The 26,555-nt window shown below is 40.9% G+C and overlaps 1 protein-coding gene across 5 annotated transcripts in view; it reads left to right on the top strand.

Moving 5' to 3' along the window:
• The window catches only part of RAB4A (RAB4A, member RAS oncogene family), a 47,066-nt gene extending 21,406 nt beyond the window's left edge, over positions 1-25,660 (top strand). Inside the window, exons 2-8 of one of the 5 annotated variants that reach the window (XM_001925483.7) lie at positions 2,761-2,841; positions 5,740-5,854; positions 12,581-12,643; positions 14,121-14,275; positions 15,647-15,742; positions 18,867-19,001; positions 23,954-25,660. In XM_001925483.7, coding sequence (XP_001925518.2) covers positions 2,761-2,841; positions 5,740-5,854; positions 12,581-12,643; positions 14,121-14,275; positions 15,647-15,742; positions 18,867-18,982 — 626 coding nt within the window. In that variant the 3' untranslated portion in view covers positions 18,983-19,001; positions 23,954-25,660. Of the gene's footprint in view, positions 1-2,760; positions 2,842-5,739; positions 5,855-12,580; positions 12,644-14,120; positions 14,276-15,646; positions 15,743-18,866; positions 19,464-23,953 lie in introns of those variants that run through there. The other 4 variants (XM_005670985.3, XM_021074413.1, XM_013983240.2 and 1 more) reach the window with 4 other exon arrangements.

Here is a 26,555-nt window from a genome sequence, read left to right as displayed (position 1 = left end):
TCTTCCTTATGCAATGTATTGGGCTTTATTTCTTAAATATAAGAGGATATTGAGCAAGATTGAGAAATACCAGTATTTTCATTTTAACCTGGCAACCTTACCATCTTCCCTTCAATTTCTTGGTCTGCAAAAACTATTAAAATGATTAGGGCTCAGCAGTAACGAACCCAACTAGTAACCATGAGGCTCAGCAGTAACGAACCCAACTAGTAACCATGAGGACACAGGTTCAATCCCCGACCTTACTCAGTGGGTTAAGGATCCGGTGTTGCCATGAGCTGAGGTGTAGGTTGCAGTTGTGGCTCGGATCTTGCATTGCTGAGGCTGTGGCATAGGCTGGCAGCTGTGCTCCAATTCAACCCCTAGCCTGGGACCTTCCATATGCTGCAGGTGCAGCTGTAAAAGAAAAAAATGATGAGATGTGGCATATTTTACTTTGTGTGGTAAAATGTACATAACATGAGATTTGCGACTTTGACCATTTTTAAGTCTACAGTTTAGTGGGATTCAGTACATTCACATTGTTGCCTAGTTATCACCACCACCATCCCCAGAACTTTTTCATCCTCCCATAGTGATACTCATATCCATTAAGCCCTAACTCCCCATTTTCTCTCCCCCATGTCCCCATAACTACTCTTCTACTTTCTGTCTTTATGAGTTTGATGATTCTGAGTACCTTATATGAGTGGAATCTTCTGGCGTTTCTCCTTTTGTGACTGATTTTCCTCTCTTAGCACAATGTTTTCAAAGTTTGTCCACACTGTAGCCTGTGTCAGAATTTCCTTCCTTTTTTAAGGCTGAATAATATCCAGTGTATGTACATGCCATATTTTGTTTATCCATCTATCTGTTGACGAATAGTGGGTTGCTTCCATCTCTTGACTACTGTCAATAATGCTGTTATGAACACTGCTGTGGCTTGCTTTTAAAACAGGCAGTGAGAAGCATAAAACTGTTGGTATTTTTCAATGATAACCATTCTAATAGCACCATCCAATAAGTTTAATTTCCTATAACCATTTGAAAATCATGAGAGGTTGAATAGGCTTATGCTTTGAGTTATGGTGGTAATGAATGTAGTTCTTAGGAAACAGGGCTAGGCCAAGCATCCGAAATAGACTATTGGGGCTTTATTTTAAAACTTGAAGTTTCATTATGGTATAGTTGATTTTCAATGTTATGATAATTTCTGCTGTATAACAGAGTGATTCAGCCATATATATATATATATATATATATATGCACATACACACACACACATCCATTCTTTTTCAGGTTCTTTTCCCACATAGATTATCACAGAGTACTGGGTAGAGTTCTCTGTGCTATATAGCAGATCCCCATTAGCCAATCATTCCATATACCTCAGTGCGCATATTCCAATCCCAAACCCCCAGTCCATCCCTAGCCCCTTTGGAAAGCATAAGTTTGTTTTCAAATCTGTGAGTCTGTTTCTGTTCTACAAATAAGTTCATTTGTATCCTTTTTTTTTTTTTTTTTAGATTCTACTTATAAGTAGTATTATGTGGTAATTGCCTTTCTCTTTCTGACTTACTTCACTTAGTATGAGAATCTCTAGGTCTGTCCATGTTGCTGCAAATGGTATTATTCCATTCTTTTTATGGCTGAGTAATATTCCATTGTATATATGTACCACATCTTCTTTATCCATTCCTCTGTCAATGGACATCTGTGTTGCTTCCATGTCTTGGCTCTTGTGAATAGTGCCGGTATGAACATACAGGTGCATATAACTTTTTGAATTATAATTTTGTGTGGATATATGCCCTGGAGTAGAATTGCTGGATCGTATAGAAGTTCTATATTTAGTTTTCTGAGGAAAACCCGTACTGTTCTCCATAGTGATTGTACCAGTTTACATTCCCACCAACAGTGTAGGAGGTTTCCCTTTTCTCCACATCCTCTTGAGCATTTACTGTTTGTAGTATTGGGGCATATTTAGGGGAGAGAAGGAACCAGAGCTGGGAGTGCTTGGTCTGGGTTTGAAAGAGGAGTATTGAGGTGACACTTTCAGGGGTGCACACTCAGGAACCAAGGATGTGGGACAGGCCTTCAGGGCTACAAGGCGAGTTTGGTGGCCTGGGGGTTGGTTAGTGGTGCTGGCTCAGGATCCAATTCCATTCTAGAAATCCTCTATTTCTAGTTTATGGAAAATAGGATCCCAGATTGCATATATTCCTCAGTGTAAAAAGGAAATGAAGAGCCCACTCTGCATGGAATGAGGCAAATTTCACACGTGGAATGTTGACCCAGCCTGGGCTTAGGCCCCTTTCCTGCAGGTCCTGGATGAGACAATAGAGGCAAGATCAAGTCTGCAAGTGTGCAGAGAACTTACACTTGCTCTTAACGGACTTCTCAAAGCTTCAACTAAACCAGGTCCATTCTTTTGAATAGAAAACACAATTTCTAGACAAGTTTTGCTTGTCACTGCGTATGCATATTTATTTGAAAAGCAAAGAGACAGACTTTAGACATCACCAGAGTAGTTTTCAAACTTTTAGTATCAAAAGAAATTGTCCCCTTAGCAGTTTGAAAAGGCACTGGCTCAGCATGGAAACCAAATGCTGAAAAGGTAAAAAGGTAAGTCCGTGTGTTTATTGCCTTTTTCACAAAATCTTGTTACCTCTTTTTTTCTGTTATATTAACAACCAAGATTTCATTAAATGTTACAGTTGTAGACTACGTTCACAGCACCTGTTTTAAAGTTCTTTTTCATGGTCTCTTTTTGTTTTTCAGATTTTTTGTTTAAATTCTTGGTTATTGGAAATGCAGGAACTGGCAAGTCTTGCTTGCTTCATCAGTTTATTGAGAAAAAATGTAAGTGATGTCACATGGTGTTCTCAATTTCTTCTGAGAGTGCTTCTGCTCAAATTTGTTGACAGCAAAACTTCCAAATAAGTTTTCAGGAAAAAAAGTTTGTGGCTTAAAAATATTTTTAAATGACGTTAAAAGTTCATGCTATTAAACTTCTAGTAATGTGGTTTTTATTTAGCATTTTAGTTTTATAGTAGTTCATTGTTCATTATGTAGTGAATTGTCCTGTACATTTTCTAGATACTAAGATACAATATGATGATGTGGAAAACAGCAGAGGAATTCCATTTCCTGACAGGAGGTGGCCCAAGAACCCTAGTTGCACATTTTGGATAAATAACATTTGGTCCTCAGTGGCCTTGTACTGTCATTAAGGCAGTATTGTCATCAGTTCAGTTTTACAGGTAAAGAAACAGAGGTTTAGAGGAGTTAGTGTGCATGCTCTAGAGTGGTCACCTAGTAATTGCTTAGAAATAAACCTGGGCCTTTGAGCACAGAAAATATCTCTTGTCCTTGACCTACATGTTTTGGTAAGGGAGGTTGAATTCTGTATTCCAGGCTACTGTAAAAGATGGTATGATTGTAAGGCCCTCAAAATAATGCTTTATACTGATGGAAAGAATTGTGGAGAATGGCCTGTTTGGTAGCGGTAGGGGTAGGCAGGTGAGAGCCTGAAAACAGAATTAATTTAATTTAATGAAGTGCATAAGATACAGTAAGTAGTGGGTAAAATGGGGAAAGAGGCAGCACAGAGTGTCTTGGGAAAGAGCTTTGAAGAACCGTAGTCTAGAAATGTATCCTTCTGCCTCCACATTCATCAACCCAGAGCTCAAACCCCTGTGTGGGACAGGAACCCAGTGTGGCTTGTCAGGGAGCCAGGCCTTATGAATTTAACCAGCATCCATTTACTGGGCGGTCAAGCTTCTTTACAAGTTACCAGGCTTTGCACTGTTCTGTCTCAGAAAAGACTGCTCAGGAACATCAGGTCAGGGGCCCAGCCTCTGTGGAGAAGGCTCCCCCCCGCCGCCCCCCCCAGATCCTCCCTAACTCCACAGGACCACAGTCAGGAGGAAATAGGTTTCACTTTATTTCTGTTGTAGCCATGTCTTAATCAGGATGTCCTTGGCCTTTAGGGTCACCCTCTGAAGGCTTGCCCAGGAGCTGAATCCTAGCCAGGTATCCACACTCAGTCTGCACTGTCTGGGCTGAGACAGCTGCCAGTGCCAGTACTAATAACCTTTCACCCTCTCATCCCCAGGAAGCAGTAAACACTGCTGTTAAGAAGCATCTCTGATTTCTGGTACAATTAAATTTTATCCTATGGTTATAAAATATAAACCAGTCAATGAACTGTAGAGCCATGAAATGTATTTTTAACTTATCCTTCCAACATCTCAGAAATTTTCTTTTATAGCTAGCTTATTCCAGTTGGGTGGAGCAGACTACTTATTTTGCCTGCCTCCCTGCCCATTCACAAAGTATTGATTTCTCCAACAAATTTCATTCCAAATTATCACCCTACAATACTAAAATTCATGACAACTCAACAGCTATAATATGATAGAGTTTTTGGTTTGGAGTTTGTTTTGGATTTTTTTTTTTTCTTTTCCTTTTTAGGACCGCACCCGAGGCATAGGGAAGTTCCAGGTCACAGGTCTCATCAGAGCTGTAGCTTCTGGCCTACACCACAGCCACAGCATTGCCAGATCCGAGCCACATCTGCAACCTACACCACAGCTCACGGCAACGCGAGATCCTTAACCCACTGAACAAGGCCAGGGATTGAACCTGCAACCTCATGGTTCCTAGGCGGATTCATTTCTGCTGCGCCACAACGGGAACTCCAGATTTTTTTTTAACTCTATTTTTTCCCCGATTTTCCTTCACCTTTTGTGTCCATCAAGCTTCTTTCTTGGGCTACAGTGCTTTTCCCTCCCTTTGCTTTTATTTGTTTAGAATATTTATCCAGGAGTTCCCGTCGTGGCGCAGTGGTTGGCGAATTCGACTAGGAACCATGAGGTTGTGGGTTCGGTCCCTGCCCTTGCTCAGTGGGTTAACGATCTGGCGTTGCCGTGAGCTGTGGTGTGGGTTGCAGACGCGGCTCGGATCCCGCGTTGCTGTGGCTCTGGCGTGGCCGGTGGCTGCAGCTCCGGTTCGACCCCTGGCCTGGGGGCCTCCATGTGCCGTGGAGCGGCCCAAGAAATAGCAACAACCAAAAGACAAAAGAAAAAAAAAAATAGAATATTTATCCAAATAGTTGAAACTATCATTGGCAAAGTTGTAGAACTGTCACCAGGTGGTAAGCCCTTCAAGATGGCACCCTGTATTTTATTCATTTACCACTTATGAGAACCTTAGCAGTGTCCGGTAGGTACCATCTCATGGTGTGGTTCCCCTTCAAGCCTCAGTTTTAAAACATAATGGTCGTGGAGTTCTCATCGTGGCTCAGTAGAAACCAATCTGACTAGTATCTATGAGGACGCGGTTTGATTCCTGGCCTCATTCAGTGGGTTGAGGATCCAGCATCGCCATGAGCTGTGGTGTAGGTCTCAGACTCCGCTGGGATCTGGCATTGCTGTGACTGGCGTAGGCCAGCAGCTGCGGCTCTGTTTCAACCCCTAGCCTGGGAACCTCCATATGCTGCAGGTGTGGCCCTAAAAAGACCAAAAAAAATGGATTGTTTAGAGGTTTTGAGAAAAAGTTGTATTGTGTCTTTGAGAATAGGAACTGTGTGTGTTCGTTTAAAACAATGAGTGCTTATTATCATCTGACTGTTGGAAAATGAATGATAAAGAAAATTGCATTTTCCATTGACTTAATTATTGATTTTAATGTTACTTCTCTAAATCTATAAACCTGTTTCCTTAACATTCTAAACTTAAATTTCTTTTTCTTTTTCAGTCAAAGATGACTCAAATCATACAATAGGAGTGGAATTTGGTTCAAAGATAATAAATGTTGGTGGTAAATATGTAAAGTTACAGATATGGGACACAGCAGGCCAAGAACGATTCAGGTAGCTTTTTCTCTAACATAATAAAAATATTTGAAAATTGGATTTGAAATAACTATATTCTTAATACATAATTGTTCCCTCCTCCCCCACACAGATTTCAGAAACCTCACCTCTGGAAGCTTTAAGACAAGCTAAAAGTCAGGTTTTTCTCCATGCAGCAGTAATTTACAAAAGAATTAGAAACTCTTCTGAGTAAATGCATCCTAATTTAGAAGCTGACTTACTCTCTGGGACCAGTGAGTTCCTTAGGAGAGTGTGGCATTGTGTATTCCACAATCAAGACAAAGTAGGAGCACAAATAATTTTTCTCTTAAATCACTTTAGAAGGAGAATGTGTTTTTTTGTTTGCTTTGTTTTGTTTTGTTTTTGTCTTTTGCCTTTTCTAGGGCCGTTTCCCATGGCATATGGAGGTTCCCAGGCTAGGGGTTGAATCGGAGCTGTAGCCACTGGCCTACATCAGAGCCACAGCAACGCCAGATCCGAGCCACATCTGTGACCTACACCACAGCTCACAGCAAGGCCGGATCCTTAACCCACTGAGCAAGGTCAACGATCAAACCTGCAACCTCATGGTTCCTAGTTGGATTCGTTAACTGCTGCACCACAACAGGAACTCCTAGAAGGAGAATTTTTTAAAAACCTCTTTGGGGGTTGTTTTTGCTTTCACAAAATAGTCTCTCCTAAACATTTTTATTACACTACAATCATAATGGATGTTTGGAATGATAACCCCAGATCATTGCAAATTAGGTTATATGTTTAATATTTTGTAACCACTAAAGCAAGAAGGAAGGTTAGTATTTTAATTGCATCTTTTGAATAGATACACAAAGTTAAACAGAACAGATGTTAACAGTTTCAAAATTCAGTTAAATAAAACTCCATCCCAGTGCAAGCATTTCACTTAAAGTCAGGTGTATATTATATTTTAAATGCTCAATAATTGTTTGCTTCAAAAGTATTATAATGTGGCTTCAGACAATACTCCAAAGTTGCGGTAATCAAAACAGCATGGTATTGACACAGAAATGGACATATGGATCAATGGAATAGAATAGAGAACCTCAGAGTGAATCCATATACCTATGGTCAGTTAATCTTTAACAAAGGAGGCAAGACTATACCAGGGACAAAATATAGTCTCTTCAGTAAATGCTACTGGGAAAACTGGGCAGCTACATGTAAAAGAATGAAATTAGAACATTATTTCTTACCACATATAGAAATAAACTCAAAATGTATTAAAGACTTAAATGTAAGACTGGATACTATAAAACACCCAGAGGAAAGCTTAAAGCACTCTTTGGCATAAATTGCAGCAATACGTTTTTGGATCCATCTCCTAAAGTAATGGGAATAAAAAATAAACAAATAGGATCTAATTAAACTTAAAAAAACTTTTGTGCAGCAAAGGGAGCCATCAGCAAAACGTAGATGGTATACAGAATAAGAGAAAATATTTGAACATGATGCAGCTGATAGGAGTTAAACAGACAGCTCATGCAGTTCAGTATCAAGAAAACAAACAACCCAGTCAGAAAATGGGCAGAAGACCTAAATAGACATGTCTCCAAAGACATGCAGAGAGCCAACAGACACGTGAAAAGAAGCTCAGCATCACTGATAATCAGGAAAATCCAGACCAAAACCACAATGAGGTTATTACCTTACTCTAGTCAGAATGGCCATCATTAATAAGTCTACAAATAACATATACTGGAGCGAGTGTGGAAAAAAGGGAACCCTCCTAGACTGTGGGTGGAATTTATATTGGTACAATCACTATAGAGGACAGTATGAAGTTTCCTCAGAAAACTAAAACAGAACTACCATATGGTCCAGTAATCTCATTCCTGGGCATATATCCAGACAAAACTATAATTCAGAAGGATACATGCACCCTTGTGTTCATAGTAGCACTGTTCACAGCCAAAACATGGAAACAACCCAAATGTCCATTGACAGATGAGTGGATTAAGAAGAATGGAATACTACTCAGCCATTAAAAAGAACAAAATGCCATTTGCAGCAACATGGATGCAACTAGAGATTCTCATACTCAGTAAAATAAGTTAGACAAAGACAAATACCATATAACATCACTTATATGTAGAATCTAAAATATGACACTAATGATCTTCTTTACAAAACAGAAATAGAATCACAAATACAGAGAAGAAACTTCTAGTTACCAAAAGGGTGAAAGTGATAGTGGGGGTATAAATTAGCAGTTCGTGAGGGAAAAAGAATCACAATCTTTTTTTCTTTTTCCTTTTTTAAAATTTTTTATTTTTTATTTATTTATTTATTTATTTATTTTGCACTTTCGGGCCTCCCTGCAGCATATGGAAGTTCCCAGGCTAGGGGCTGAAATGGAGCTGCAGCTGCCTGCCTGTGCAATAGCCACAGCAACACAGCATCCAACCCACATCTGCAGCCTACACCACAGCTCAGGGTAATGCCATATCCTTAACCCACTGAGCAAGGCCAGGGATTGAACATTCATCCTCATGCATACTGGTTGGGTTTGTTACCACTGAGCGAAGACAGCAACTCCCATAATCATTTTTAATCATGATCATTCTGGAAGCACCGATTAAACATGGATTCAGTTCAACATTTATGTTTTCTGACTCGTAGAGCCCACTGAAATGACTGTAAAATAACTGAAAGAGCATTAACTCAACCCCAGAAAAGGAGAGTACACATCGTGATTAAGATATTTCCAAAAAAATGTTAAAGCTAGGAAATGGATAGTCTAGTGGCTGATAGCAGAGGGAGCTGCATCTCAATTGCTTGTAGTAGGAAGGCCAGTAAGCAGGAAGCCATTCTTTCCTGCTGAATCCCAGAAAGGCCAGGGTTTGGAAGCATCAGGTCAATGGTGCATGGGTTTCCAAAGCATTTTATGTACGTGCAGACACACCCCTCCACACACACCCCCAAACCCACAAGGTGAAAGTTCAATCTCTGGGTTGAAACAGGTTCTAGACTCAAGGTCATCAAGTCCAACAGAGGCCTGGAAAGATGAGATTTAAGTGAATCTGCTAACCCTCACCTCCTTCCTACCTGTGGGCAGCTGTGGGCAACCAGGTGTTTTGTGGCTCAGGCAGGAGCAATGATTCTTTTCTGCAGAAAAATGAATAGCCCCAAAGAAATAGCTTAAAGAGAGTGACATTTTGGTTTCCCCAATGAAATAGCCCAACTCTGTCCAGCCGTCTCACAGTGAAGCCCCCAGTACACACATAAAGAGCATCTTTGAGACTTGCATTCCTTGTTCTTGAATATAAATGATCAACCACGGATCATCACCAAACACTTGAAGAATGTTTCTAAATTTAAAAAAAAAAAAAAACCCAACATAAAGAAAATAGAAATGTTCACGGAATAGACTAAAACTAAAACTACGGTATCCTCACAAACAAGAGTAGGGATTGCATTTAGATAGTAAGAACCAAATTATAATTTAAAAAGAGCAAAGTGTTATATTAAATAGAGATCTTTCAGAAAGTTAAACGATAAAATTGCGATGGGAAAGGGAAGAGACACCATGAAGAATCCTGCAGAATTAGTCGAGGAAGTCTAAGACCTGACTAGGCATTCCTGAAGAATGAACAGGGGCAACAATAAAAAAAAAAATTGAAGAAAATTTTCCACTGAAGGAATGAGATTCCAGATTTATTGGCCCACCTCACACCAAATACAAATGAGTATGGGAAAATCCAGACCAGGGTGCAGCATGTAAATTTTGAGAACACAAGGATGAAGTGAAGAAACAGAAAGATTTCAAGAGGCAAAAACAATCACATATAAAGGATTAGAAATGAAAGCTGCTGTGGACCGTTCAACTGCAACATTTGGAAGCCAGAAGATGACTAAAGCATTGCCTTCAAAACTCATGGTGAAAAAATGTTTTTCCAACCTAAAATTCTAAACTTAGCCAAACTATCCATTAAGTGTGAGAATAAAAATCAGAATACCTTCAGTTATGCAGGAATGGGATAAACAAATGTTATCTTTCATATCTTTTTAGAAACTTCAGCAGGGTGTGCTTCACCAGTCCAAGGGAGTAACCCAGATAGAAGACAGAGCTGCTGGAGAGCCAGCGCTGGGGGACAGGGAGTTGGCAGGGGCAGTGGTTATAGGACGATGCTACCTGCCAGGAGCATGGTGAGAGAGATAGGGGCACGAATGAGCTGAAGATTCTTTTTTTTTTTTTTTTTTTGGTCTGCAACTGCAGCATATTAAAGTTCCTGGGCCAGGGATCAAATCCAAGCCACAGTTGCGCCCTACACCACAGCTGTGGCAAAGCCAAATCCTTACTCCACTGCACTATAGCAGGAACTCCTTCCTGAAGATTCTTATCAAAGCAAAAGTGCATTATGCTCTAAAATTAGTAACACAAATATTTTCACAAGCATTTCATAGAATTACCAAAGCAAGTACCAAACGAATGAATCCAGAAGATCCATGAAAGTGAGGATTGTTGTATTTTCTGTTTCTTTGTCTGGAGCCCAGAATAGTGTCCGGCACATGGGTGTCCCACATGCATTCTTTTAACCAAGCCAAAGGGAAAAAACCATCAAATTCTGCAGGACAGTGCTCATCCTGGTGTTGGGGGTGTGGATGAGCAGGATTCACAGGAAAGCGTGAGGCAGGAGAGGGTGGTGCTTCATTTCCAGCCTTTGACAGTATTTTACTTAAAAACTATGTGCATGTGTTACTTTGGTTTAAATTACTTTGAAAGAAAAAGTAATACCTCAAAAAGTGTTCTTAAATGCTTAGATTTGTATACTTAAATAGTAGTTCTACTGTAAAATAAATTATTAAGAAATAGATGTAATTTAGTCTGTCTTGAAGAGAACTCTTAGGTAACTCTTCCTTTAGAAACTGAAGCTAAAATTGATAAGAGTAGCCTCTTAATATACCTGAGAAAGAACGCCCTCTGCCCCTCCCGGATGCTTTCTAGGGGAGAATTGAGTCCAGTTCTTCTCACCCTGCCTGCCTGCTGTTTTCTAAAGTGTGGGACCAGTGGTAGTGATTTAAAGGTAGATTGGGGGAGCTCCTGGCTACATGCCTGCCTGTCGTGTTTAAGATCTAAAAAGTAAGTTTAAAGATACCTGCCCTTGGAGTTCCCGTCGTGGCTCAGAGGAAACGAATCTGACTAGTATCCATGAGGATGCAGGTTCGATCCCTGGCCTCACTCAGTGGGTTAAGGATCTGGCATTGCCGTGAGCTGTGGTGTAGGTCGCAGACGTGGCTTGGATCTGGCATTGCTGTGGCTGTGTCTGTGACATAGGCCAGTGGCTACAGCTCTGATTCAACACCTAGCCTAGGAACTCCATATGCCACAGGTACGTCCCTTAAAAAAAAAAAAAAAATAGCTGCCCTTATCAGAGTATCAAGATAGGGGTTCTTACCAAAGTTTCTGTCCATAGGCAGGGTGGATTAAATCACTGACCATTAGGCACTGCCCCTGAGCACAGGGGCCTTGTAGATCTTGAGGGGAAGACCTTATAGGTCTGGGGAGTGGTCTGAGGGACACAGGTGACAGTGGGGACATGGGCATGGGCAGAGGAAAGTTGGCGGCTTAGATTGAGGTGGTGCGGTGAAAATGGAGTGATGTGCCTGGTATAGGATATGGACAGTTGGTGAGTTGGGTCCTGACTGATGGACCCAGTGTGGAGATGGGCACAGAAGGGTGGAGGCCACAGGAGAAGTTCTGGCTGGATGAATGGAGTGGGAGCAGAGACCTGACCACCCCTAGTTGGGAGGGACCTGAAGGCTGGCAACTAAACAAAGCCTTGGGTGAATGTTGAGTGTGACATGTTCATGATGTGCCCACATGGAGATGCTGGGCTGGCAGGTGGATCTTACAGAAGTGGTCCAAGCTGAGGATTAAACTTGAGTCAAGAGCGTTGGTAGAAAAGAGAACTCAGGATGCAACCCTGGGGAGGAACTCCAGTACCAGTAGGGCTATTTAGGCCGAGGGGTAGGGACAGGTGCTGCTGGGCTGGGTCGGAGCCACAGGGCAGGGGTGGGGCAGGGATGAGGGTGCATCAGCTCTTGGGAAATTTGGGTGCAAGCAAAGCCTGCAATGGGACAGTAGAAGGAGGATCGGATCGAGGCGCCCTCCTTGTTTAAGATGGGAGGTGCCAAAGCAAATTTGATTCTGCTAGTGGGAAACATCTAACAAAAGGCGGGGGGCGGGGGGGAGAGATGCGTTGTTGAGAGAAAAATCTGAAGGTTGTGAGAACGGGCAAGATATTCTGGGGGTATAGGGGGAGCTCAGAGCAGATGGATAAGGCTCCTGGTCAGTAGTGAGGCAGGAGGAGGGGAGTGCAGGCCGCCTGGCTGGAGAATCAGTGGGAGACTCAGGTCCCCTCCCTGGTGGGAAGACATGCAGGGAGCGGGGAAGGCACAGAGCAAGCCAAGCTGCCTGGAGCTTAGTGCCACCTGTGCACCCTCCTGCAAGTTCTTAGGGTCAGAGAGTACCTTCGGGTCAGAGAGTACCACCTTGGTCCCAGCCTGACAGCCCCACCCCCTGCCCTCCTAGGACACAATTGTAGATAGAATAGCTCCTCAGGTTCAAATGACTTGGCGTCATTTCTCTTTAAAGTTATATCTGTCCATCTATGGAGGTCTTCAAGGCAAAAACTGGTGTGGGAAGATGGTCCTCAGGATTAAAGGCTCTGATCGGTTGAAAGTAAAATAATGTATCTCTTCCAGGTCTGTGACGCGAAGCTACTATAGAGGTGCAGCAGGGGCGCTCCTGGTCTATGACATTACCAGGTAATGACACCCTCGCCCACCCCACCCCACCCCTGCTGGTGGAAGAGGCCATCTCTCTGCTCTCCCAGGTCCATGCCTCCCTGTGGGCTGCGCCATAAACATCAGCCCCCAGCAGCATGGCCCGCAGGCAGGAAGCCCCTCAGCCCTTTCCACAGGGGTCTTGGAGGTTTTTGAACCAGCCCCTCCACTGCTTTAGCTCGTAAAAAAGTACACAGCTTAGATAGATTAAGCATCCCCATGTTTCACTAAGTTTCTGCATGATGTTCTGGCACTTTGCTTAGGGTTTGCAAAATGAAGCTTTGTCTGTGGTAAATTGTTAGAAGTAATTGGCGTCCGCCAAGCACAGGCTCTCAGCTTGATTGCCTGAGTTCAAATCCCAGTCAGTCACTAGCTATGTGAGTCCTCAGGTGAGGGGCTTTGGTTGTCAGGACTTTAGTTTCCTTGTCTGTTTTAAGGCGTAAGGAGGGCCGTACAGCACTCATGAGCTTTTTGGGCGGTTAGATTGGTTAATAGAAAGCTCTTGGCACATCATAAGGATCTGAGTGCACTGTCCTGTGTGTAGCTATCACCCGGGTATCTCAATTAAGTTTAATTAATTAAATATTCAGTTCCTTGGTCTCACTCTCCCATTTCAAGTGCTCAGAAGTGCTATGTTGAACAGTGCAGGTGGTAGAACTTCCTGTCTTAAAGAAATGCCATCAGATGGTGCTGACCTCAGTGTTTGCCAGCACCACCTATAAACATGTCATCTGAGAGAGTATCACCCTGCTGCTGTGACACACACCCAACCTAGGTCCAGAACAAGGGGCTCTGGCAAAGAGGTGGGCAGCTCCTTGCCAGGCTCTCTGCATCTGCCTGGATGGCAAAGGTTCAGTTTGCTAAAGTGAAGCCACCAGGCACAAAGTGGGCCAGGGGAGGAAATCTGTCCTTAGATATGTGAGGGCTGCAGACAGTTCTGCAGGTGATGGACCTGGTCAGGTCCTGGCTTGACCAATGGCTGCTCGTGTCTCTGGGCTCAGGTTTCTTCTGGAGGAGGAAGATAATAAGAGTCAATGTCATGGAGTCTTCACAGAGAGTCAGTGTGATAAACCCTGTGAAACAAAGCAAAGTATGTTGCAGGGTCCTTGCATGGCAGCAGTTAGCTTAGGTCTTGATCACCCTGTTGTGCATAAAAGCTCAACTACTGTAAAATGAACAAGGGAACTTCTGTTTCCTTTTGCACCCTGATTGGGAAGACCACAAACAGCAAGCTCTCTGACTTGCTGCTCATTTTCCTGGAAACAAAATGAAACACACCCTGTGGCCATGGTGTCTGTGGCTATAGCGTGCACTGGGGCATTCAGGTTACCTCAGTTACCTGTAAGGTTGGTGGTGTTGCCCTTCATGTGTAGAAGTGGTGTGAGTGGTGTGAATGACTGGAAAGAGTTGCTAGCTTTATAAAATACATGTGCTATTTTCACAATCTTATATTACGCAGCCGAGAAACCTACAATGCGCTTACTAATTGGTTAACAGATGCCAGAATGCTAGCGAGTCAGAACATTGTGATCATCCTCTGTGGGAACAAGAAGGACCTGGACGCTGATCGTGAAGTCACTTTCTTAGAAGCCTCCAGATTTGCTCAAGAAAACGGCAAGTGACCTTTTACACATCTATTGGAGTTTTAAGATTGAACCATATTTAGGAAATGCGAAACTTCCTTATAAACCTAAACCTATTTGGCATATTTTTGTCGTGTTACATTCTGCCTACAAAGTTACTGTAATGCTAAAAGTACATTTCGTAGTATTCTGTGATGACATTTCAGTCGAGGATTTTTGAGTATTATAGCTCTTGGTTTAAATGAAATTTGTAACAATAATTTCTAAAACCCCTAATCAGATGATGTCATCTTTTTTTTTAAATGTAACTTGAAGCTAAGTTGGTTACTAAATAGAGAGAGAAGCAATAGAAGAAATACTGGACTTAATTGGCTTTATTTTACTTACAGTAAATTTAAGTCATTTGGCTGTAGATGCTTTTGAAACTTCTCTAAATTTCCATATAGAATACCTGAGGATAACACATAAAATGAATGGTTGCTTAGAGACAGCAGAATGATAAGGAATCAGATGTTTTTAAATAACTTTAATTTTTAGAACTAAAATATCCTGATATCAATTTTCATATGGACTCTAGGACTGCCAAATTATACTGTTGCAAATTAACAAGTTTTCTGCTGAGAAAATAAACATGCACTGAAAACATAAGCCGTGTTGAGTTTATAAAGAAGCTGTTAAGAAGTATGCAAGCTTAGAATGTTAGAGCTTCAAAGGAATTTATTTGTTATTTAAATAAACCTCATTTTTGCAAGCAAGGAAGCCAGTGTCCGGAGAGGTTAGGGTTTGCTCAGGAGAGCGACTTTTCTGCTGGGTGAGATACCAGCTGGTGGATAAGAAGAGCACTCCTTGGAGTTCCCTGGTGGCTCAGCAAGTTAAAGGCCCAGTCTTGTCAGTGCTGTGGTGTGAGTTCCATCCCTGGCCCTGGAACTTCCACATGTCATGGGTGTGGAGGGGGTGGGGGAAGAAGAGCCCACCTTCATACAGGATCCCTTCACTGTCAGGATGGCATACTGCCCGCCCTGTAATCCCCCCCAGGATTGCAGGTTGCGTTTGTGGTCACATAAAGGCTATTGGAAAGGAAATGGCTCCTTTGTCTTATATCAACAGCTGGGCAGTATCAGCCAGCCCACTTCCTTAACCAGCCTCTAGCTAGCTTAGTTTATTTGATTTAAATGCTAGAACAAAATACTAGTTACTTTTCATCAAAAGTTAGAACTCTTCTAATATTTAAAAAAAGTATCTTGACACATATTAATTTTATATTTGCAGAAATACATGGTTTTAAGTAATAAATTACATTTTGCCTGCCATTCTAAGAGAATATTAAACAGGCAGTTATTAATTGAATAATTGCAATTGTCTTCTAAACATGGCTTCGTGTTTTGTTTGATGTCAATTTTAGAGCTGATGTTTTTGGAAACAAGTGCACTAACAGGGGAGAACGTAGAAGAGGCCTTTGTACAGTGTGCAAGAAAAATACTTAACAAAATTGAATCAGGTAAAAAAGGCTTTCCGTTAATAAACTTTTCTTTAGCATATTTTACTCTTTGCCTCAACAGTATCACTTTTCAGTATTTCCAGGAGTGATTTGGTCAAGGGTATTTATTCTCTCTACACCTGCCGACCTTCAGCTGCCACTTGTGGGTTCAAAGGTCTTGTGCACCACCCCTCTTGCCCAGTGGTTTTTTTTGCCCCACTGATGAAAGAGACAAGGGTCAGGGTGTCAGCTGGTGTTTGCTTTTTCGAACCACAGCCTTTTTTGACCCATCATTTAAGGAAGAATGGACCTTTGTCCATCCCTATCAACAGCTTGCTCACTCTGCTGGGCCCGTGGTTTGGGTATCGTGAAGAGTTTATTTCTGAAGCTAACTGAGCAGGTCTCAGTAATCACCTGTCTCATTACTGTTCTATTTGTTGCTTCAGTAAAAATAAATTTTAAATAACCTTAATGTAAGCAGCTGACAAAATAACATGCAGTTAATCATTTATTGAAGTTAATTTTTATTTAAATGTCACCAAAGTTATATGTGGACTTCAGTTTTTCATTGAGTCATTCAACTACCTGTGCCTATTCTTTGTCAGGAGCTGAGACACCAAAGTAAATTAATCACAACCCTTGCCCTCAAGAAACTGTCATGGGAAACAGTCAAAAAATAATTATAATGCAGTGTGGTCGATACAGTACTTGAGACAAGCATGGGATCTGGGCCACAACAAGAAGGGAAACCCACCTATTCAGGAAGTGCTATCAGGAAAGGCTTCCAGGAGGAGTTGGTGACTGAGCTCAGGCTTTTCAGATGTGAGGAGGAAGAGTGAGCAAGGGAGTGAGAAGGAGGGTAGGCTGGCAGAGGGACAGCATGAGTTGAGAATGGGGGGAAGCTAGAGTTACTGGAACAGAAGGACTTCAGCAGGGAATGGCAGGAGACGATGCAGAGGAGAAGCAGCATCCAGGCCAGTCATTGTGGTCTAAGATCTGGAACTTTACCTTGTTACTAAGTCTTCACTGGCTGTGCACCAGAGTCACCTGGGATGCAGGCAGATTTGGATTCCAGGCCCTGCTTCTGGAGATGTGGAAATAAGGCCTAGGCATCCACTCTTTCATGTGATTAATTCTGATATTCATCTGAGATTGAGAACCACTGCTGTGGGGGTGAGAAGCCCTTTGGGGTGGTGAGCAGTGAGTGATATGGTCAGGTTGTGACTGGGGACAGATCACATGTGTAGGTAGCCTTGTCAAGGATAGACTGGAGGGATCACAGGGCTGAAGGCCAGGATGCCAGTTAAAGCATTTTTGAGTGATCCCAAAAAGGTGACTGATTAAAGCTATAAACAGGGATGTGGAAGCAGAGATGAAGAGATACAGATGAATCTAAGAACTATTTGGCGGTGGCACCAGGATTCAGATGCTAAATATCAGTGGTGACAACTCTGAAGAAGTGTGATCATCCAGAGAGCAGTGGGAAGAGCAGTGACCCGGAGCAAAACCCTGGAGACCCTAAAGGATAGAGAGGAGGGGAGATGTTAGAGATGTGTGAAGAGAGCCAGATGTGTCACTCCAGCCCCAATTCCACCAAAGGATCATTCATTATCAGATACAGTAGAGGAAGTCTTATAAGCTGAGACCTAAGCTTAAAAATATCCCAGGGGCTGGGCAGTAGGAAATCTTTGGTCATCTTTACCAGCAGAATGACAAAGGCAGAAGACAGGATACAAAGAGGAAGCAGAGACTGGATGCCTCCCTGGAGGAGGCGGCGGAACGCTAATTTAATAGGAGAGGTGTCAGGAACAAAAGAGATTTAACACCTTTAAATGCTGAGAGAGAAGAGAGTAAGGTAGAAGAGAGAAGGAAGGAGGGGAGCTGACCAAAATGGGTCAGGGGGAGGGGAGCAGACAAGGCAGAGTGTCGGGGCTCAAACAAAGGGCTGGCTTCACTTCAACTGTCTGTGGTCTTTAGATCTGAAAACAGGAACAAAAAATTTACTCAACTTGGTACAAAACAGTTATTTTTAAAGACTCAGTAGTATAAATAGTTAGCATTAAAAAACTGGCATAGTGTTGAGGTAAGCTCATATTAAACATGAAGTTTTATGTAAATTACCTTCCCACTTTAATATTGCCTATATGGCTACAGTGCATGTAAGTTACTCATATAAAACTTCCAAGATCTTTTTCTCCTGAGGGCATTAAAATCATAATTACATCAGGTGAAAAAAATATAAAGACAATTTAGAATTCTTCAACACTACTTCAGCAGTACTTTTGAATTTTAATTTTCTAAATAGTACATTGATGTAGTTCAGAAACCATTATTTTCTCCTACCTCTTTTTTACACAAAAGTTAGCATTCTATAAACTCTGCATTTACTATACCCACCAGTCTTTACAAATCAATATAGAGAGACTTCCATATACATGTATGTGCTAATGTACACATATACACATAAAGGTGTGTAATATTCAGTTGTGTGTATTGCCGTAATTTATTTAACCAATCTACTTTGGACATTAGCGTCGTTGCCAATGTTTTACTGTTGCAAACAATGTTCCAGTAAATAACTATTTGTATATCATTTCACATACATGAGTGTATGTGTAGGATAAATTCCCAGAAATGGAACTAATTGCTGGATCAGAGAACACGAGCATTTGGAATTTAGGTAGAGGCTCTCAAATTCATCCTGTTAGGGTTGTAGCAATTTATGAAGGGGTTTATTTCACTAAAGCCACACCAGGGTATGTGATCATACTTGGGTTTTTACTAGTCTCATAAGTGAAAAATGTTGTCTTGATGATTTACTTTTAAATTAATCTTTGTATACATAATACAGTCACACAATTCCAAATTCAAAAAGTACAAAAGAGAATGCAGTGAAAGGCATTCCCCGTTACCCCATCTCCTGTCCCCAGCTATCTACTTTCTTGAAGTCAGACATTTTTACCAGTTCTTTATGTATCCTTCCAAAGATATTTTTATGCCCATGCAAGCAAACATGTATATATGTTTTTTCCTCCTTTTTCAAAACTGTGTTGTATATAGAGTTCTGCACTTTGCTTTTTTCACTTATATTAAGTGGGGATCAGAGAAGCAGAAAAACTTTTTCTAAAGACTTGCTTGTCCTCAGGTGAGCTGGACCCAGAAAGGATGGGCTCAGGAATTCAGTACGGAGATGCTGCCTTGAGGCAGCTGCGGTCTCCGCGTCGCGCACAGGCCCCAAGTGCTCAGGAGTGCGGCTGTTGAAGCTACTCTGGGAGCACAGGTAGGTGCCCACATGCATCATAGCTTCTCTGCCAGCCCTTCCGCCTGGCACTCTGTTCACCCTGGGGTTCTGCACAGGCTAACTGTGGGGGTGGTTGTTGCTTTTTGGAATGGAGAGATGATTGTGTAATTAAAAGTTAGAGGTGCTCAGCAGCAGAATGCACATTCTTCTCAAGCACATAGAACACTCTCCAAAATAGACCACATCCTGGGCCATAGAACACACCTGAACAAATTTAAAAGAATAGAAATCATACAGTATCTGCTCTCAGACCACAGCAGAATTAAACTAGAAATCAATCATAGAAAGATAACTGGAAAGTCCAAAGTACACAGGGATTAAACAGCACACTTCTAAATAACACACAGGTCAATGAAGAGATCTTAAAAGAAATTGAAGAATATTTTGAACTAAATTAAAAAAAAAAAAAAACGGTTTATCAAAACTTGGGAGGATTCAACAGAAACAGTGCTTAGAATGAAACTTACAGCATTGACTATATGGATTAGAAAAGAAACTCTAAATATGATCATCTAAGAGTCCACTATAGGAAACCAGAAAAATAAGAGAAAATTAAATCCACAGTGGGCAGAAGAGAAGAATGAACAATTAAAGCAGAAATGAATGAAATTAAAAACCAGAAAATCAGTAGAGAAAAATCAACAAAACCAAAGCTGGTTCTTTGAAAGAAGGCTAGTAAAATCATTAAGACTCTAGCTAGGCTAAAAGGAAAAAAAAAAAATGTAAATTACTAATGTCAGGAATGAAAAAGAGGACATCACTGCAGATCCTATGGATATTAAAAGGATAATAAAGGAATACTGTGAATACCTCTATACCCACGAGTTTGATAACCCAGATGAAATAAACCAATTCCTTCAAAGACACAACTTGCCAAAACTAACACAAGAAGCAATAGACAATCTGAATAGGCCCATATCTATTAAAGAAATTGAACCAATAATTACTAACCTTCCAAAACAGAAAGCATCAGGCCCAAATGGGTTCACTGGTAAATTCTATCAAACACTTAAGGGAGAAATTATACCAGTTCTTTACAATCTCTTTCACAGAACAAAAGCAGACAGAATATTTCCTAACTCTATGAGACCAGCATTACCCTAATTCCAAAACAGGACAAAGACTTACAAAAAAGGTAACTACACACCAGTATCTCCCATGAACATAGATGCAAAAATCCTCAATGAAATGTTAGATTGAATCCAACAATGCATAAAAAGAAGTAGGTACCACTTCCAAGTAGGTACCACTTTATCCCAGGTATGCAGGGCTAATTCAACATTCCAACATCAATTAATATAATGCATCATGTCAACAAGGAACAAAAGTCACATGATTTCCTCAAGAGATACAGAAAAATAATCTGATAAAATCCAATATCCATTCACGATGAAAACTCCCAGCAAACTAGGAATAGAAGAGAATCTCCTCAATTTGGTAAAGAAAAATCTACACAAAAACCTACTTCTGATAACATCACACTTAATGGTGAGAAATTTTAAGCTTTTCTGTTAATATCAGGTGAAGGCAAGGTTATCCTCTCACCGTTCCTTTTCAACCTCATACTAGAAATCCTAGCTAATAGAATAGGGAAATAAAAGGTATGTGGATTGGAAAGAAAATTAACTTTGTAGGCAGATGACATGATTTAGCTATGTAGTAAACCAAAAAGAATCTGCAGTCTCCTATATAAGTGAATATATAGCCCAGTTGCAGCATACAAAGTCGGTATACAAAAGTCCATTACTATTCTATATGCCAGCAGTGAACAAGTGCAGTTTGACATTGAAAACATAAGGAGGCCCTGTTGTGGCGCAGCGAAATGAATCTGACTAGTATCCATGAGGACACAGGTTGAATCCCTGGCCTCGCTCAGTGCCATGATCTGTGGTGTAGGGCACAGACACGGCCCGGATCCCGTGTGGCTGTGGCTATGGCATAGGCCGGCAGCTCCAATTCAACCCCTAAACTGGGAACTTCCACAGGCTGCTGGTGCGGCCCTAAAAAGCAAAAAAAATAAAAAGATACCATTTACATTAGCATCCCCAAAAAAGGAAATACTTAGGTAGAACTTTACAATATCTTTATGAGGAAAACCAAACTGATTGTAAAGTTTCTGTGGAGAAGCAAAAAACCCATAATAGCCAACCCAGTAAAGAAGAAGAACAAAGGTGAAAGAATGTCACTACCCAACTTCAAAACACCAGAGAGCTGCAATAGTCAAGACAGTGTGGTATTGGTGGAATAATAAACAAAGAGATCAATGGAACAGAATAGAAAGCCCAGAAATACACCTACATACATGTAGTCAACTGATGCTTGAGAAAGGAGCAAAGGCATTTCAATGGAACAGAAATCATCTTTTCAACAAATGCTTCTAGAACAACTGGATATCCATATGCTAAAACAAAACAAAACAAAATCTGGATACTAGACCTATACCCTTCACAAAGTTTACCCAAAATGGATCATGTAAGGAGTTCCTGTCATGGCTCAGTGGTAACGAACCTGACTAGTATCCATGGGGAGGTGGGTTTGATGCCTGGCTTCACTCAGTGAGTTAAGTATCCAGCATTACCATGTGCTGTGGTGTAGATCACAGACTCAGTGTAGGCTGGCAGATGCAGCTCCAATTCAACCCCTAGCCTGAAAACTTCCATATGCCATGGGTGCAGCCCAAAAAGGAAAGAAAAAGAGAGAGGGAGAAAGAAAGAAAGGACAGGATTGTGCAAGATGCAAAATTATAGGACAGGACTCCTAGAAGATAAAATAGGAGAAAATGTAGATGACCTTGGGTATGGTGGTGCCTTTTTGGATACACTAAAGACACAATCCATGAAAGAAATCACTAAGAAGCTGGACTTCATGACAAGTAAAAACTTCTGCAGTAAAAACTTCTGCTCTGCAAAAGACGATATTAAATGCCATGGGTGTAGCCATACAGTTTTTTAAAATCAAGAGAATTAGAATTCAAGGTGTAGACCAGGAGAAAATATTTGTGAAAAGACACATCTAATAAAGGACTGTTATCCAAAATACACAAGAGCTCTCAAAGTTCAACAAGAACATAGACAACCCAGTTTAAAAATGGGTCAAGACCTTAACAGACACTTCACCACAGAAGATATCCAGATGGAAATAAATCTGTGAAAAGATGCCATCAAGGAAAAAGCAAATTAAAACAATAAGATACCACTACAAACCTATGAACATGGCCATAAATCCAAGACACTGACAAACACCAAATTCCGGTGAAGATGTGGAGCAACAAGAACTCTCACTGGTTGGACTGCAAAAATGGCACAGCCACTTTTGGAAGATAGTTCGGCATTTTATTATAAAATTAAACACACTCTTACTCTGTTATCTAGCAGTCTCACTCCTTGGCGTGTACCCAAAGAAGTTGAAAACCTATATCCACACAAAAACCTGCATACAGTGTTTATAGCAGCTTTATTCATAATTGCCCAAACTTGCAAGCAACCAGGATGTCCTTCACAAAGCAGATGGATAGATTGGGATCCATCCAGACAATGGAATAATATTCAGCACTAAAAAGAAATGAGTTCCCGTTGTGGTGCAGCAGAAGTGAATCTAACTAGGAACCATGCGGTTTCGGGTTCAGTCCCTGGCATCGCTCAGTGGGTTAAGGATCTGGTGTTGCCATGAGCTGTGGCATAGGTCATAAATGTGGTTCAGATCCTGCATTTCTCTGGCTGTGGCGTAGGCTGGCAGATGTAGCTCTGATTAGACCCCTAGCCTGGGAACCTCCATATGCCACAGCCCTAAAAGGCAAAGAAAAAAAAGAAATGAGCTGATAAGCCATGAAAGACATGGAGGAACCTTCAATGCGTATCACTAAGTGAAAGGAGCCAATCTGAAGAAGCTACAGACTGTGTGATTCCAATTATGTAACATCCAGAAAAGGCAGAACTCTGGAGACAGTGGAAAGATCAGTGATTGCCAGGGGTTGGGGATGGAAGGGATGAACAGGCAGATTTTTAGGCCAGCAAGACTGCTCTGTATAATACAGTAATGGTGGATACATGGCATCATTTATTTGTCCAAATCCATAGAATATAAAACACCAAGAGTAAACTGTAATTTAACTATGGCCTCCGGGTGATGATGACATGTCGGTGGAGGTTCATCCACTGTAACAAATGTACCTGTCGGTGGAGGTTCATCCACTGTAACAAATGTACCATCTGGTAGGGATGTTGATAATGGAGATGGCTGTGTATGTATGAGGGCAGGGAGTGTATGGGAAATCTGTGTACTTTTCCCTCTTCAATTTTGCTATGAACCGAAAGCTGCTCAAAAAAATACAACCTTAAGAAAAAATTCTAAAGCAACCACTGATATAACACAACAAAGAGTTTTGGCTAATAAGCCAGCATGGGAATTAAAATGGATAAACATAATTAACCTAAATCCAAAAAAAGGCAGAAAAAGAGGAAGGGGGGGACTAAATACACATGGAAAAAGTGTAAAACAAGTAGCAAAATGCTAGATTAAACCCTATTTACCAATTTTAAAAAGATATTCTGTTTAAAGGAATTTATGGGAAATCCTTATGCTCTTGCTCAAAGAAAGGGAAGGTGTAGATGATGGAAGTGACTGAGTTAGAGATTCTTCTGCTTAATGTCAGTGAGGAGTCTTTCTTGCGTTTGTTGAAGTCTAAATGAATGTGCCTGTAGCTAAGGCTTGTTTATAAAATTTGCAAATAGAGAGTTGATCTCTTTAAAGCTTCTTCTTTTTCCCCATTTATCACAGTGGACTTTGTTTGTATAGTCAACATTATCTAATAGGCATAGGCAAGTTTAAATAAAAGTTGGGCGTGTTCACTGATTCCCTTTGTGACTTTAAGCTGTGTTTGTTTGTACATGTATAGTTAAGCATATTTCTAAATTATTCTTAATGTTTTTTAGGTGTTCATACAGTGGTATTTGGGACACAATTGTTGGAGCTTGAAGAAGAAGTTTTTTACCACCATCTTTTTCTACTTTATATAGAAGTAGATCTTTGTGCGGAAAAAAATCATTTGGGATGTTATGCAAGCTAGTAGATGTGGCACAGCCAGCCGTATGATAAATCCAATTCAGCGGACAAGACCATTCAGTGTACACATGTATGTGAAAAATGTTTTGTTCCATATCTTCCTTCCCCCTTTGGTTTGGATCCTGGCTATGACTGTACATAAGCTAGTCTGATGCGTCTCCACAGCATGGATCTGATGTATGACTTGATAGAGCATTGCACTAAATGCAGTCTAATATTTTTTAATCGTATGAACTAAAATCTGTTCATTGTGAGGTGTGCTTTGATCATCATGGCGGCTATATTGCACAGTGGGTGATATTTATGACCTTCTATTCAAAGACTCTGGCATTGATGGCTGGTACAGTGCTTAAAGTTAATTCCGTTTTCCACAGTCCACAAGGTGTTCACATGAACCACACTCTAGAGATCAGTAGTTACTCATGTACTGAAATAAAATGAAAAATGGAGTTTTTCCATGATCTTTACACAGTCCAGCACTCTGTTGATTTTAGAACATCTTCGTCCAGATCAGTTCAGGAAGTATAGCTGGGTACCTGCTCTGTTTTAGGCACCATGGACAGCACTAAGGATTCTGCTACCTTTAAACCAAACTTCCTAGGCAACAGATTCTACTCTCAGTGTCTGGTCAATGCAATAGATAAACAATGTAACTTGGGGCTGCTCACCTGTTTCCAGTTTGCCAATCTGTCTGGTCTCCCTGTTAGAAAATACACTGTCTGCTACTGTGCTTTTTCTGGGATTCAGTATTATAGCATCACTGCCTCTTTTTTAGTCTTTTATTGTTTTGTGTCCATTTTAAAGCAACCCACTAAATCAAGTTCATGTTAAAGGGATACCACTAAGACATTTCTGTACATCTTTTGCTGAAAACTTAAATGCCTTACTCCATTTATCAAGTTGACATGTTTTTAATTCACATGAGGTATCTTGAAGTCTAATATATACTGTATTACAAAGACTTGTTCTAATATTTTTAAATGTTTATGCAAAAAATATATATTATAGAACTTTTCTTTAAAGTTAAAATACAGTACTATTTAAAGCTGAAAGGTTAAAAAAAACATTATCACCTTATATGTCTTCTTCCACTGTGACTTTTTAGCTGCAGACTGGTACATTTCATTGCCTTTAAGTTAGAAGCTGCCTACTGCTTTTGTTGTTTTATTTTAACCAACAGAGCACAGCGGCACTGCAAACTCTGGGAATTGTCTTGGATAAAAATATCAGGATGTAGCTGTTTTAGATACTTTAATTTTGCTTCTTTTATGTTTTGGGTATTTGATTTTGAAAAGTCAGAATATGAAACAAATTCTCAGATTGAACGACTTCTTGGACCTGGCTTGAAGAATGTTTCAGTGTCTCATTCACAGTAGGTTCGTAAGCTGCTCATTTTTGAACAGCTGTTTGCATGGAATAGAAGCATGTCCATTTGACCACATCAGTTTATGCAAAAGCATACGTTTTTTAAATAAGATAAATGTTAAGTTGGTTTATAAGTGAGCCTGTTAATTGAACTACAGATACTGCATATAATCCCACATCCCTTGACCAATAAAAGTTGCTGGAGAACCAAACCATGGTAGTTCTTAATGAAGAGGGGAGATACTGTGGTATTGGACCTTGGAATGTTTCCAACACCACCAACCAGTTCTCTGATTTTTCAGACACCAGCTGAGTGTTCTACAGTTCTGTTCTGACACTACCTACCCAGAGATAGTATCAGGTCCCACAGGTTAAGGGCAAAGTCTGACCACCACCACCGCATCCCCAGACACACACTTCTGATGCCAATCACCCATGCTTCTGACCAACCAGTATCAATCCGAGGTTCCCATGAGCCCCTCCTTGGGTTTGATGAGCTTGCAGGAGCAGCTCCCAAAACTGAAACAGTTTACTTAGAGTACTGGTTTGATACAAAGGATATGAAAGGATACAGATGAAGAGGTACATAGAGCCAGGTTCAGAAGGGTCCTGGGCACAGGAGCTTCTGTCCCTGTGGAGTATGGGATGCACCGTGCTCCCAGCACATGGGCACCTTCCTGTATCTAGAAGCTCAGAAGCTCCTCAAACCTTGCTGTACAAGAATTTATCCTAGAGATTAATCCCTGAGGTCAGTGGATGGAGCTAAAAGTTCCAACCTTTGAATCCTTTCATCCTTCTGGCGACCAGTCCCAGTCTGAGACTCCCTAGTTGACCCACTTAAAGTTGACTTATTAGCATAAACACTCCTCAAAGGCCTCCTGTCACTCGGGAAACTCCAAGGGTTTTAGGAGCTTTGTGCCTAGAACCAGAAATAAAGACCAGATAGCTCTAGTAGCAAATCTTATAATACATTTCCCACAACTTATTAATTTTTCTGGTTGCTCTTAATTTACATTTCTAGAAAAGTACTTTTCAGTCTTCCTTTAAAAAGATTCTAAATTCCATTTAGACTTGAGTTTATTTTTTAAATTTTTTTAATGATTTTTA

The sequence above is a fragment of the Sus scrofa genome, chromosome 14 (assembly GCF_000003025.6).
Source record: "Sus scrofa isolate TJ Tabasco breed Duroc chromosome 14, Sscrofa11.1, whole genome shotgun sequence".
NCBI lineage: Eukaryota > Metazoa > Chordata > Mammalia > Artiodactyla > Suidae > Sus > Sus scrofa.
This window is presented reverse-complemented; position numbering and strand designations above follow the sequence as displayed.